At 39.7% G+C, this 16,093-nt stretch overlaps 1 protein-coding gene across 1 annotated transcript in view; it reads right to left on the bottom strand.

The window, feature by feature from the left end:
- Window positions 1-3,680: 3,680 nt before the first annotated feature.
- LOC136872297 (A disintegrin and metalloproteinase with thrombospondin motifs adt-1) overlaps window positions 3,681-16,093 on the bottom strand; it is a 142,720-nt gene continuing 130,307 nt past the window's right edge. The window contains exons 16-17 of the mRNA XM_068227419.1: window positions 14,903-15,059; window positions 3,681-3,922 (exon numbers count right to left, since the gene is read on the bottom strand). Coding sequence (XP_068083520.1) covers window positions 3,792-3,922; window positions 14,903-15,059 — 288 coding nt within the window. The 3' untranslated portion in view covers window positions 3,681-3,791. The remainder of the gene's footprint in view (window positions 3,923-14,902; window positions 15,060-16,093) is intronic.

Raw genomic sequence — 16,093 nt, 5'->3', positions numbered from 1 at the left:
CTTACCCTTTGTCTGGTGGTTACACTTTTGTAGTTAAGTTGGGAGGCATAAATTTTGCTGCAACGTTTGATAGATTTAGGTCCACATGGCTTTAATGACAAGCAACAGTATTTTATGCTAAGCTTTCTTCAGTTTTAGATTGATTTCTCTTAACCAGTCACTGAAAATATCACCTGTCATCCAAGCTTTTCTGTTGTGATACTGGTTTTTTTTTCTCCTTTTTTTAAAAATGCTATTTGTTCGGGGAGTCGACCTAGAAAGATCTTTTGGCCCTACTTGCACCATATGTGAGGAACCTGCGGTGTTTTGTAAATGGCAGAAGTGTAAAGTGTTGAATGTGAGGAAAGGAACGTTAAGACGACACAAACACCCAGTTCCCAGGCCAGGGATATTAATCATTTACAATTAAAAAAACCCTGACCCAGCCCGGAATCGAACCCAGGGCCACCAGGTGACAGGCAGACGCGTTGCCCCCTACACCGCGGGGCCGGACTTGTGATACTGTAATACAGGAAGACTGTGTGTATTAACATTATTTTTAAATGCTCTTGGACAGGTAGCATTTTCAATTGACACTGTTAAAGTTGCATGCAATAAACCATTACAAAACAGAAAAACAAAAACAAAAGTTTTGAATCTGTCCAAACTGTTATTTAATGGCTGTCCAATGTCCAGAGTTGAGGGATGTCCAATGTACAGAGGATTTTTAACATATAAAATTATAGGGAATTAAACAGTGCATTCAGTATATGTCCAATCAAAAGAATTGTCCAAAGTGAGGGTTTCACTGTATATTGACAAAACAGCACAAGAAGAGTGCGTATCTCTTGTCTCTCTAGGGAGTTGCGAGAAACGGCTGGAGGTCAATGATCCACAGTCCTACCCAGGAGCTCCCTGAATAAGGGTGACAGAAGAAAAAGAAGAATGAACAAACTCTTCTTTGCTAAAGCATTTTAATGGAATGTACCTTTCTTTGACTGGACCTGCATGCAATCCAATTGCTCATATTTCAATAAAAATTAGATTAGCAGAATAGAAAATAGTGTAAAGTGCAAAATTACACCCATTGGGGTAGACCATGGGAGGTCAGACTGGAAATATGAATTAGAATAGCCTGGCATTATAGAATCTGGTTTAGGCTCAGTATGAGGTTGAACAGCCAAATATCATGAGTCCGTCTGTGGATCAGTGGTAGAGTGCTGGCTTCCAAATCCAAAAATCACAGGTTCAAACCTAGTAGTAGTCTCATTTTTCAAGGGCAGAAAAAAAGTCCTTCCAACAGTCCATGTCATATGATATTGGCATGTAAAATATCTCTGGCAACATATTTGGTGGTATAACATGACAAAATTTGTTAAAACTTGGTCCTACATTGCCCAATATAAAGTACTTCTTCATTCTCTCGGATCTACTTTACTGTACCATCTGATCGAGTATAAGAGAATGTTGAAATTGATGTGCAGACAGCCAAGATGGTGTTAAATTAAAATGTCTGCACACATTAACTGAGGCCATACAATTTGAATTCTTTTATTATTATTAATATATGAATTTTCTATACACTGAATAAAAAATAAAATAAATTAACTCAAATAGTAACTCAGGACACATTCAATTGCTTGAGGCATTAACAAGACAAAGTCTTCTGGATCTCCTGAGTAGTCTTAAGCATGTAAGTCACACTACTGGATGATGTGCTGAACAGCCCCACATTCATACTGTAGAAAAGAAATGTTCTTCTATTTGAACAAGAAGTCCCCACATACTTCATGGTTAGTTCGTAAATGACTAACTTTTGAGCAGACTCTTCTACATAGATCAAAATGAGGAACACATTCTGTGATACAAAGTAATTCAAGAAGTTCTAAAAGACAAGAATATTTGCAATTCCTCGAACCATTCTTTGTTCAGGTCAAAATTACTGGCAATGGGGTGTATTCAATCAATGAAGCAGAGGTTTTCTTGAATGTAGTTTGCCAATATTTACTCCACTGAGATCTTCATGAACAGGCAGTTGTCGACTGTGAAGTATCTTACAGTATTCATGAGTAAGAGCACTGAATGTGGAAAGATGTAGTGTTCATGTTTCCTATCTGTAGTCACGACAATTGATTCCATCTCCAGTAAAGGCTGTAGCTAAAAACTCTGAATTTATATAGTTATGAATAAAACACTGGCTGGTTTACTGGACTAATTTAATCAAAGATGCAGTTATATTTGACATTGAATGACAACACTCCACTAATTACTGGCTTTTAAAAAAAGTCTTGCACTCACAGCAGGTCTTCAGCTGGCTGGCATTCTTTACCTGGAATGGTGCAATTCTCCATAATCTTGATTGACCGGTCTCACCTGTCATTTCACTTGGCTCACACCACTCGCTTCTCGCAGCAGGCAGATTTGAATGCATCTCTATTGGCTATCACAGCATGACTGCTGTACACTTGGCTCAACTAGTTCACGAATTGTAACCGACTACTCTATGATCCACACAACACAAAACCCTGTTCAGGGCGAGCCTGCTTTTATACACCTGGTGATGAAGTTCTAGTATCTTCGGGGTGTAGCCAGAATAAGAGTGTTCTAATTTTGTCTCCCAGAAAATTCACAGAGACACCAGATGAAGACAATAGAAGGATAGGTCATCACATGCCTGTAGGCCAGCCAGTAGCTCACCACCCTACTCACTCGTTCCTTCCAGAAAATACCAAAGGGGGCTTCAAGAGGGCTGACAGTCACATTACCATGTAACAATATAATGTTGCATTATGGGTACACTCTTCCCATGCAGCTTAAGGCCACCTCTCCCATCGAGTTTTCTTGAATAAAGATCTTAAAATAGGTACCAAACCAATGGTGTACTGAGCTGAAGTCATAACATTACTATATGGATGTGAAACCTGGACAATTTATTGTCACGACATAAAGACACTGGAACACTTCTATGAGCAAAAACTTAGATCCATTATGAACATCAATTGGGATATGACTACATAAGCAGTGTGGCAGTTCTTGATAAGGTGCATAAGAACAGCATAGAAGCCTTCATCATCACTCATTGGCTTAGATGGGTTAGTCACATCCAGCGTACGAATGACAGCAGACTGCCTAAACAACTTCTCTACGGTGAGATTGGTCGTGGCAAAAGGCCTCAAGCTGCTCCTTTGAAACGTTATAAAGACCACTTAAGAAGACTATGATTAGCACCAACATAAATGCTAACACCTGGGCAACAACTGCTCAAAACCATCTTCTTTGGCACAAAGCTACTGCAGAAGGTGTCTCACTGTTTGAGCAGTCACGTCGCAGACAAGAAATTGTAACCCATGAAAAGTTAAAACTATGTCAGATCTAACCACGTCCTCCACCCACCTTTAGATGTGACCTGTGTGGCCGCATGTTTCATGCGAAGATTGGCTTGATCAGTCATCAACGACATCTTCACAGAGCCAACAGACTTTAAGAAGTATTGCAGGAGAGAAATGTATTCTCGGAAATTAGTAGTGGCCGACGACGATGGGTATTCTTACCTTTCTATGTATGCTTACCTGGTAAGTCACTGGCCTCGATTTTCTTCCTTATGCACGTAAGGAAGGATAGAAAGGAATGGAAGATTATGAGTTTATTAGAGTGAGAGAGGTATTATCTGAATTTAAATAAGCTATAAAAAAGCAGAAATGTACGAATATGAAATGTTTATTTTGCTTGCATGTGGCATATGGCAGTTGAACGTAAGACTGTAAACCAAAATAAGACCTTTTATTGAAGCATTGGCAGAAGCTGCTGAAATGTCACCTGGAGTTCATTTCTGACGTGGTTATTTCATTTTCTGTCTTGGATTCCCCATGTTTAACATCTATGAAGACTGGATTATGAAGATCAATTGAGAACTGGTGACTGGAATCGGTGGTTGGACCATGTCCTGTAAATATAATGGTGCTCTGAGAAAATATGACATTATTGTATTACATAATCATATCGAGAACAGAGCAGAACTATCTTAGATTCAAGTAGGGCTAGATAAGTGTAGGTAGCTCGTAGAGCTTTTACTTAGCATCTTCATTAGAAAATGTTTACATGCTTTTGTGTGTTATGTCCATAAGCTTATAATGTGTGAATCTTATTGAATCTAAAATAGTCTAAAATATCATTTTTTGAGTTCAGTAAAGTAAATCCATGTGGAGCTACCAGCTATTTTGATTGTATACGTTACATGAAAACTGTAGGACTTTTCAGACCCTTCTTGGGGGCTGGTGATAGAATACAATGGAATGGAATGCCATATTCTCGGTTTAAATAGGGTAGGCCATTGACTTTCACTTTTGGTGGTTGACCAGTGTTTTGATTCTTGTCACCTTTCTGTCACTAGTTAGTAAACACTGAAGTTGCATATAATGTGTACTGTACTATATTCCAGTGTGAGAAGTGAGACGGTTTGCAGTATCACCACTGGTCTCTACGGTCAGATAATATACTGTCAGAGAAAGAAGTACAAGTGTCAGCTTCTTATTTCTAAACACTTTTGCCACTCATATATACTTATTACAGAAGCTTCTGAGAGTAATAAAGAATTGCATAATTCAGGTGGAATCACAGATAAGGGGTTTTGCAGATGATGTTATACTGTATAGAGTAATAAATAAGTTACAGGATTGTGAGCAACTGCAAAAAAGATCTGAACTAGGTTATGAGATGGACAGCAGACAATGATATGAAGTTAAATGGGGTAAAAATCAGGTTGTAAATTCCAATAAGAGGAAATGTCTTCTCTCTTTTAATTACCGTGTTGATGGAGTGACATGGGGATCACTGTAAGTAAGTACTTCATTAACGAGGCTGTAAATGAAGGTTACAGATCCCTTCCTATGGTTATGAGGGCATTTAGGGGTTGTAGTAAGGAGTGCACATATAAGTCACTGGTAAGACCCCAATTAGGTTATGGTTCCAGTGCATGGGATCCACACCAGGATTACTTGATGAGATATGGAAAAGATCCTAACGAAAGCAGCACGATTTGTTCTTGGTGATTTCCGACAAAATAGTCATCATCATCATTAGTCGTTGTGCTCATTACTGAGCGTCGTGACCTCATAACTCCATCATTTCCTTGTTGCAACCTTGACAAGATGTCTCCATCCAGAGCGGTTTTCACATTTCGTTAGTATGACCTGAATTGGTAGCCCAGTGATCTTCTTCGCCTGATCTATCCATCTGCTTGCTGTTCTTCCTCGTGGTCTACTGCCTTCAATTTTGCCTTGTAAAATTACCTTTTCCAAGTTCTCTCCGTCTCGTCTCAAAATGTGGCCAAGGAACTGGAGGTAACGTTCACTCACATGGGAAGATAGACGTTTCTTGATGCAGAGTTCTTCCAGAATGGAAACATTAGTTCTTTTTTCTGTCCAGGATACACGTAGCATTCTCCGCCAACACCACATCTCAAAGGCATCAATGCGCTTTCTGTCTTTAGCATTCACGGTCCAGGTCTCACAGCCGTACAAAAAGACGGAGAACACTAGTGATTCTACCAAGCGCATCTTCGTGGCTTTTGATATTGCCCGGTTCTGCCAGATCTTAGTAAGTTTAACCATTGCAGCACGACCTAAGACAATACGTCTTTTTACCTCTTTATCACAGTTTCCCGTGTCGTTGATGACAGACCCCAAGTATACAAATTCCTTAACTATATCCAGGTCTTTTAGGTATCCCGTAAGTTGGATTTCACCTTGCCGATCAACTACCATTAGTTTGGTCTTTTTTATGTTTATCTCTAGACCATACTGAAGACTAGTGTTCTTCACCCTTACAAGCAAGTCATGAAGTTCCTATTCACTACCAGCGATGAGGGTAGTGTCATCTGCAAAGCGTAGGTTATTAATTTTTCTGCCACCAATCGAAATTCCACCATTCCAGCCATTGAGAGCTCTTTTGATGACACACTCTGCATAGATGTTGTAGAGTTGAGGTGATAATATACAACCTTGCCTTACTCCATTCGTCACATTGAAAATGCCTGAGAGATCACCATCTACCTTTATGGTTGCTGCGTGGTTTTTATACAGGCTTTTCAGTAACGATATTAAGTGCAGTGGAACCCCAAATTCCTTTAGCACCTGCCACAACTTGTCCCACATAACACAATCAAAGGCCTTTTTGTAGTCCAGGAAGCAAATAAAGGCAGGGACACAAAACTCGCGACATTTCTCAATTATCTGTCTCATGTTCAAGATAGACTCTCGTGTTCCTTTACCTGCAACAAAGCCTGCTTGTTCTGCGGATATCTGAGGTTGCAGGAATGGTTTTAGGCGTAGATTTATTATGTAGAGCAGAACTTTGCTTGCATGGGATATTAATGCGATAGTACGATAATTGGAACAATCCCTTATAGACCCCTTTTTGTGAAGAGGGATTAGTATTGATGTTGTCCAGTCCTTGGGCCATTCACCAGTTTTCCACACCATATTACATACCAAATGTAAAACACGCATGCCCTCCTCCCCCATCACTTTCAGCATTTCTCCCGAAATACCATCCATACCTGGGGCTTTGTTGTTCTTCAAATGATTGACAGCGTTCACAATTTCAGTTAATAAAATATCAGGTTCTTCTTCATACCTCAAAGAATTTTCCTCTTCGGCAGAATTATTTCCTTTGCAATATAGCATTTCACAGTATTGTTTCCACCTCTCTATTGCTTTGTTCTTATCAGTAATGAGGTTGCCATCTTCATCTTCAATCACCCATGTGCGTGGTTTGAACTCATGGGTAATGCTGTTGACTTTTTTAAAAAGATCACGTGTTTGATTCAGCCTATGATGTTGGTCTATTTCATCACAAATACTGGTGAGATACCGTGTCTTGTCAGTTCTGCAATTGCGTTGTATTTTGCGGCAAAGTTCACTGTATGCTTCTTCGTCTTGCTTGGATTGAATGCCACGTTTCTTTAGTGTGCTCCGCTCTTCTATCAGCAGTAGAGTGGTGTTCGATATCCAGGGGTGCTTAGCTTGGGAAGAATTAGTAAATGGTTCAGGGAGAGAAGAGTTAATGATTGTCTTGAGGTTATCCCATGTTTGGGAGGCTGATCCTTCCTCCTGCACTTGCTGGAGTTTTGGCCTTATTCTTTCTCCAAAATCTTTGAGAGCCTTTTTGTCAGTAACGCGAACTTGTGTCACTCTCTTCTTCTTGGTCAGCTTCAGTTTGATCCGCATTTTCATGGATAGCATAATGTGGTCACTACCACAGTCTGCTGCAGGATAGGTTTTGCAATCCAGTACAGAAGTCCACCATCGTTGCCTCACCAAAATGAAATCAATCTGATTTCGAACCCTGTCGCCAGGAGAAATCCATGTGTATCAACGCCGTGGGTGATGTTGGAAGAGAGTATTGCAGATAGACAGGTTATTGCCAACACAAAACTCCAGTAGACGCTGACCACGCTCATTCCTCACACCTAGACCGTGCCTTCCAACCACATGTCCCAAATGATTATCTTCAATAGTCTCGCCTATCTTCGCATTAAAATCACCCTGAATGACTAACATTTCCTTCTGAGGAATCTTTCTGATGGTGTGTTCCAGCAACTCGTAGAATTCATCGATTTCTTCATCCACTGCAACTGCAGTAGGAGCATAAACCTGAATGAAGTTGATCCTACACGGAGAAGCATTCATCTTAATGGAGATGATTCTGTCAGAGACAGGCTCATATCCGACGACAGCACTGGCTAGTATTTTAGGAATGACTACAGCGACACCATTCCGACTGAGATCCTCGCTTCCAGAAAAATATATGGTGTTATCCGAGTGAGTGACAAAGTGGCCACAACCTTTCCAATGTGTCTCGCTGAGTCCAAGTATGTCCAGATCATGTAGGCTCATTGCTCTTTCAACGATAGCCAGTTTTCCTGTCTGTAAGAGACCTCGTACATTCCAGGTTGCAATCTTTCTAACTACGCGCAAAGTTGGTTTGGATTGATTTGCACGTTCAGATGCTCCACTTAACCATGTCCCCCCCGGAGATCCGACTGGGAGACTTACTCCGGACACTGATTTATGATTGAGTAAAGCCATGAGGTTGTCTTGGGAAAATTAACAGTGGTGGTTTCCCGTTGCCTTCCACTGACCCCCAATTCCACTCTGCTCACCGACCCAGCTTCCCGCTGGGGTTGTTACCCAACCTTCCACTGGGTTGCTCGGCTTAACAGGGGCACCACGTGTAGGTAGGAAATGGAGAATTGAGGTGAGAGAGGCTAAGAGAACTCTCTTGTTGAGTTCTTATATTCGCATCACACCTCCATTTAGCCAGAGTCTCAAGGTGGTCGCAGAGACTCTCCCTAGGTCAGTTCCCAGTAGTGTTACAAAAATGTTGCAAACTTTGGGCTGAGAAGACTTGGGAGTAAGGAGATGAGCTACTCGACTACTCTGATGAGTCTAGTGTCAGACCTAAGACAAAACGCTGGTTAATAGAGCAAACGCCTGAAAAGCCTTACATCCGATCTGTTTTTGACATTTTTGACATGCTCTATTGGTGAAAAATATCTAATTCCTCCATGGGAATTTAGAATTTTCCATACGCAGGATGTTCCGAGCTGTTAGTGGAGTGACATTCGTAGATGAATAACCTTGAGTGGAGTTTTTAAAGGTACAAAAGATTATAGTATAAAGATGAACTTGGAATTCAAGAAGACAAGTTGGGGCAAATATTCAATTATAGGAAGAGCAATTAGGGATTGGAATAATTTGCCAAAGGAAATGTTTGATAAATTTCCAAGTTCTGTGAAATAATTTAAGAAATGACTAGGTAATCTGTGACAACCCTAATTACAGATCATTGTTGATTGATTGATTGATTGATTGATTGATTGATTGATTGATTGATTGATTGATTGATTGATTGATTGATTGATTGATTGATTGATTGATCGATCGATCGATTGATCCAAGACAAGCATTGAAAATCGCGGTCCAGATTTGAATTGTAATTGGTAGGCCTAAATGATTCCTTCAATACTTCATTGCTTATGTTATCAGGTCCGGGATTCTTTTGATCTTTTAATTCCTGGGATCATCATTGTCATCATCATCATCATCATTTCTTCGCTCCAGCAAGCCGGGTGCGGTTGTGTACGAGCCTCCTCGAGTTTGTTCTATCCATCCACAGATGCTGCTCATATATGCGACACCAGTTCACATCTCTAATTTCAAGGTCCTTCATTATCTGTTTTTCCCAAACATCACGAGGTCTTCCTCTTGGTCTCTTCCCAGGAACGTTGTTGTCAAAGTATGTTCGAGGAGTCCTGTGAGGGTTTTCTTTTCATGTGACCATACCATTGCAATCTCTTCACTTCTAGAGTCTCCAACAAGCTTCTTTCCAATCCAAGCTGTTGTCGGATATCCACATTCCTTATTTTATCCATTTTTGTTTTTTTGTAGACAAGAACGGAGGAACTTCATTTCTGTTGCCTGAAGACGACTCTTTGTTGGTCCAGTAAGTGTTGCTGCTTCCAGGCCATACATCAATATTGTGACCGTACCGGCACAATTAGTATTTATTTCAAATGATATGCTTGGTAAGGAAGCTGGCAGCAAGCTTTCTTTGTGTGGATGCTGGGGGTATCGTCAGGTTGCGCAATACGAAGCCCGCCAGAGAGGCGCCTTCACCCGCCCACTGGGTGGCTTAAGGAATCCCCGAGCTAGGCACACGTCATAGAAGAAGCAGGAGAAGAACACTATTTAGCGACTCCATATTGGAAAACATCTGCCAGCGTACAGCGATGCCAAAGCGATCGGGCAAAATTTAATGCATTTTCGGCATAAATAAGGCTTAATTAACAATACTCCACCCGTTAGAGTAGTGGGCTGAATTTTGGTGGAATTATAAAGTCAAGAGTTCTGGTAGAAAATACTCTCCAAGCGAAAGGCGTTGGTAAACAACTTACATAATACCCATAGCGTACGGACGCGATGGCTGAAGCCAGATGCCTTTGGGGATTCCCTACTTCCCCTCCAAGATGATAAATTAATTACGGCAGATCCGCCGAACATATCCAATTCCGCATGGCATAGCGTACTTGTGCATATCCAAGTCACACAGTCTAGCGTATTGCTAATTTCGACAGGCTGGTTTATCCAGGAGCAGTCGAAATAAGAGTGGGGATGAAGTCACTAAACCGCCCCTACCACCGGGGCTAGTATAAGTTTTTTGCAGTTCCAGGGAACTGGAGTAGTCGTTGAGGAGCTTTCGACGGGAAACGACGGTCGCTTCGCTATCGGATTACCGCTCCTTGGTATACTATGTGAACAAAGCGGAAGGGAAAATCTTTCAGTTTTTTTTGTGATTATAATTTGTGATAGGCAACAGACGATTACGGTAATGAGATATACTTAAGATATCGGTTGCAAAGTAGACTAAGACTTCGTGAAAGATGAAGTAGGATTTTGCATAACAACTACTTGATAGTACGTAGAATTTCTCGAGCAGAACAAAGAACTGTATAAAATCACGCTGTTTCTGAACAGAGCGTAGGTCAGATTATTAACTGATTAACAATCTAGTGAGGAGTGTTCCTGAACTATTAAACCATACAGAAGATAGGGATAGAAAATTCCGCATCATACGAATGCAGGGAACGCCCGGTTTAACAGTGTAATAGACTAGCTGAAAGTAGCCGATATATTAATCTCCTTGTAACTGGCAGTGGGTAGACAAAGAAGTAATAGGAGTGAACGGTAACACGTGTGCAAGAAATTGATAAATTGTGTGAATTACAATCTAATTTCAGTGATCCGTGTGTTACTAAAATGGATTACGCAAGACAAGATATGGAACTTCTGAACTCCAGGACTACAGGATCCAGCGCCATGGAGTAATCCAACATGGGCAGGCCTCCGGATCCTCCGGACAGGGCCGAAGACGTCAACTGTTGAGTACCAAGTTATGTTTATTTCCAATGCTAGTATTTCCCTTTGTAAATAATAGTCATGAAGTATAGGGTTAAAATAACATATATAAATAGGTTTAATCCGCCCAAGAATGGTCGGGAATCCTTTTATTCATTTTTAATAAATTAATTAGATATGGGAAGGGAGTGATCCTGTGTTAGTGTATAGAATAGGGGACCCCTTTTAGTGGATATATTTGCATGTTATTATAATTTGTTTATTTAGTGCTGAGAAGGAATTGAGGGGGGAAAAGGAATAGAATGATATGTAGATTAATCATGTAGATCTCATCTGAGCAAGTGCCTAAGTTACGTAGGGATTAGCGAGGTGACAGAGTCATCAACAAGTGCCCGTAAGAAAGGAAAAACTTGGGCTAGAATCAGCACTATGTTCGTAAAGTCAGAAATAGCATGTTGTTGCATGGTAGTATAAGTTTTGGCTGTAACTGGTGATGTTCAAGGAATGACGTGCCGAGGTTTGAACCCCTGTCCTCCACTACACTATTGAGGTTAGATGTAGAAGGTCTGTTAGTGGTTTGGAAGGATTTAATAATTTAAATTAATTTGAATTTCATTATTATTATTATTATTATTATTATTATTATTATTATTATTATTATTATTATTATTATTATTATTATTATTATTATTATTATTATTATTATTATTATTATTATTATTTTCTTAATGTAACTTGAGCAGTGTTTTGATACTATACATTTCAAGCAAAAGGTTAGAAGATTATTATTATTATTATTATTATTATTATTATTATTATTATTATTATTATTATTATTATTATTATTATTAGTATTGTTATTATTTTACCTAAGGTATTTTGATTGATGATTTATACCGATAGATAGGGTAGTATCTGATAGGTACACACACTCGCCTCAGAGGCGGAGAAATAGGAGTATTGCTATGGTCAGGGGCTAACGGATGGTGCACTTTGGAAGGAGAGAAGACACGAGTCGAACTCCAGACCTCCAGAGATATGAGAGAATGAAGTGTGAATTAACGGTCGAATTTGAGAAATGATTCTCGTGTACTGAATGTATGTGGGCTGGTCCGAGCATTGAATAAAATGTGCCAGTTTTCTAATGAATTAATTTGATGGACACAGAGAGAAAAGGGCCTAGCGGGAAGCAGGCTGAATGGTGTTTTTTTTTGTCTCCGGACCGTGGGACAAGTGTCAGCTGTGAATTTATGGCTGAGAGGGGAGAATCTGGAACAGGGAGGAAGATATACAAGCAGAAAGGTTGGTCGAACCAACATTCTGGTTTCTTTGAGAATAAAGACAGCAAGTGCTTTAATTGCCACCCCGTAGACCATGACCTACAGAGCAATATAGATGTTTATTTTGTTATGACAGTTCGATACACGATTAGATTAATTAGGGCTTGATTACAGTACCCTGGATGGAGACGACCAGAGTCTCAGGTTCGAACCTCATGTGGGCACAGCAGCGATCAACAGCTCGCTAAGACAGCGGGTTACAATGGTTAAATTACAGCCATCGTCTTTATTGATACATGTGTTTGATATATTTTCTTTTTCAGGATGTGTTTTTGTTGGTTACTTTTAATCGATGTCGATTTGAATCTAGACTTCGTGAAAGTCCACTGGTAGTGATTGCAAATGATAGTTCGTTGTTCAAGTCTGTGTTTATTTTATATGGAAGACTTGAGTCCTTTTTCTTTCCTTCTCCGTGTTTTAGTGACGGATTTCTGATATGGTCAGAATGTTCGGATTAATTATGTTTTTAATCTTTACTTCATTGATTCCTAGCGTTAGCCGACCATTCAGAGGCGGACATTTTTCTTTTGTGTAAATAGAGTCTAATGTGTAATACGGGATTCAGTCCCATGGAATACTCGCATTGGGGGAACATGGCTTGTTTTGTTTGTTTTTGTGAATATGATAGGGTACTCAGTGGTTTATGCTAAACCGGGTGATGACGCGCACAAAACAATTGCGATAATACACAAACAATTTGTGTAGCATACATCCAAACTAATGTAATAATTATGTAAGCAATATATGACACAGGCAATTCAAAGTGATAGTATGTGAAAAAGTGAAATCATATTAACAACCTCTCGGTTATTCTCTGTTTTGGTAGAGAGGGATATGGATATCTACGTCTGTGTCAAAAAGGAAAATTTATTGGAGTAGAGAAAATAACAGCTAACGTTGCCTTTCACATAGATTTTGTCTGTGGAATGTGGAGGTAACAGCCGATGTCAATGGCAGCCCGGATTTTTTCCGCTGCTAAAATAAGTGATTTGCTCATATTAATTGTGTCAGAAGTATCAAGAGTGTATGTAAATTTGTATATTTCACCGAGTGAGTAGTAAATTGTTCCAAACGATTTTATGCCTATCTATACCGAAAAACATGCATCCAGAATCCTCTTCCGTTCATTGTAGGCCTTTAAGATAGCTTATGTTTGATAGCCTCTTTATGCCGCGAACGTTCTTCGGCCCTGAGGAGTCCGTGTTCAGACCTCAGGAACGGGAGAGTGGCTGTGATCTAGCTGAGTCGAATGGTCGATAACTCTTCATGTGAGTGGATTAAGTATACAATCCCAATGAGGAGAAATCGGCACAGACCGAAAAGATCCCTTGACTATCGACTTCCGTGGAGCATGGTCCCATGTGTTCGTGACCCGAAAGGGTTGGTTTGTTATCACATGGTCCCATGAGTCATGGGGGACGGTGGGAAAGGTCCCAATATAGATACTAGATATATTTTGTACAAGCTGATCTTGGAAACTAACGGAAATGTTTCATCCCAAAGTATTTGAAGTACAGCGTGATAGAATTTGGAAGCTTTCTGTATTCTGTTACTAATCTCTTGATGTATGGTATTGTCTGATGACAGAACACTACCTATATACTGGAAGTTGTCTACAATATCCATCTCCTCATCTCTAATTCTTAGATGAATAGTTGGAGAGTTTCTACTCATCACCAAGCCAACTGTCTTCATTTTGCTGATTTTGAGACCTAAGGTTGTAAAAGCTTCATGCCAGAGATCTAGTCTAGTTTGTACTTCCGCTTCTGTCTCACCCCATACCATTACATCATCAGCAAAAACCAGGGCATTAGTTGTTGGATCCTTTCTCTTAACCGCTTTCAAAACTTCATCCATTATGATTATGAAGAGAAGTGGTGAAAGACAACTTCCTTGCTGGACTGCACTCTTCGTTTCAAACCAACCTGACCTTACATCCTGGACTGGACACAATAGTTGGTTTCATCATATAATCGTTGTACTCGTGCTATGATGTCATCGGGCACTTTCTTATGTCTCAAACATTCCCATATATGCCTGTGTGGTACATGGTCATATGCTTTCTCGATGTTCCAGTACTGCTCATAGAACATTCTGGTGGCAAAAATGAGGTCTACAGTTGATCTATGAGGTCTAAATCCATGTTGTTCCTCCTCAAGTGTAGGTTCAACATATTTTCTAACCCTGCTCTCAAGGATGGATTCATAGATTTTGAGGCCATGTGACAGCAGAGTTATACCTTTGTAGTTGGTACATTTCTTTCTATCACCTTTTTTCAACAATGGGATGATGACTCCTTGCTTCCAGTCATTGGGTATTACATTCTCTTTCCAGATTCTATTTAGTACCCTGTACATCCACTGAGTTATTCTTATAAATTATTAACATAACTTTGTAAATGAAAATTTTTAAGGTATCTGTAAAGGATTAGGCATTCATATTATCTAAACCTATGCATGTCTGTTGACTGTGTGAAAGAATAGGCTAAACAAGAAATACAATACTTGAATATCAGAAACCTTCCTAGGCCTGAGTTGATGCAGCATTTGTGAAGTTTCCTACAAAAAAATTTCACGTCACCTTTTTATATGCCCTCACATTTTGTATTCTATATGGCTTTGAACAATTCATGCTGCACTAGGATGTAAGTATGAAGCTCTTAGTTACCTGTGAGATTTAGTTTCGAGATGATCTGGTCCAGTGTTTGTTGATCCAATACCGCTAATACTCTTGTAGAGTTGTGAACTAGCGTTCTCTTGGCTCTGTTTAGTAGTGGTAGTGAGTATTCCAGTTCAGACAGTGGAGTATCATCAGATCCAAATTCCTGTGAAAAGATGGATTAGTTGATAGAGAAACAAAGGGAACATAGTGCTTTTTAAAGGCACACTCAAATTAATCTAGATATTACCATAGGTAAAAATTAACCTGTACATTTCTGTCAAAAAATCTATTCACTCCTTTCTGAGATCTCATAGGCTTTCTGAGGCCTAGGGAGTCTCATTTTTACACCCTTCATGGCCCTTGTACTTCTTTGGCTGGATGGAGCCAATTTTTATTCACAAGATTTTACTGCCATCATCATATTTTACTGCATAAGATTTTAATACATATTTTATGTTAAATTATCTCAAACAGGCTGTATAGATTAATAATGTACACTCATTTACATGTCCTTTCCAATGCCGATGATGGCTCAAAGAGCCAAAATATGTACATTTAAAAAAATATAATATGTTTGTTACAAGTGAACTATGTAATGCGAGTGGAATGTATTTTTTTGAAGACTTTGTTTGTAAAATATGATATGATGTTTTATTTTTATTGACCTAACCTGTACTGTATAATGTTGTAACATAGGCATTTGTAAATAGTAGAATTCTGTCTATAGTTCCTGGAAAGATCCAGAAAGTTACATAACTTTTGTACAGGGTGTGTTGTTTTGTTGGTATGTGTTCTAGAAAGTGTGTTCTGTCTATTCTGGAAAAATACGACTTTCGCGATCATGCGTATTCTAGAATGTTAGTCAAAGTTCGCGATCGAAAGTAAGATTGTGATTGGTGAGTCTAGGTGGCGATAGGGAACACGTGGACGCTGATTGGCTGCCTCCAAGGCCAGTAATTCCTATATATAGTGAGCGAGGCAGTGTTCAAATTAATTCTGTATCCTGAATTCTGTCAGTCTCGGTTTATCTGTCTGCGAGCAGCCTATCTGGTTGACATCCCCCGGTTTCCGGGATGGCACACTCCTCGGGTAAGCACTCTTGATTTCCGTTCCTGCTAAAATTTCCGTAATGTTCCGATTTGCTTTTCATACAGGAGTCTGCCCTAACCTCGCCTAGATTCACCAAATTAGTTACTT

Source organism: Anabrus simplex, chromosome 4 (genome assembly GCF_040414725.1).
Source record: "Anabrus simplex isolate iqAnaSimp1 chromosome 4, ASM4041472v1, whole genome shotgun sequence".
NCBI classification, from domain to species: domain Eukaryota; kingdom Metazoa; phylum Arthropoda; class Insecta; order Orthoptera; family Tettigoniidae; genus Anabrus; species Anabrus simplex.
Note: the sequence above shows the minus strand (reverse complement) of the source record. Positions and strands in the feature narration are given on the sequence as shown.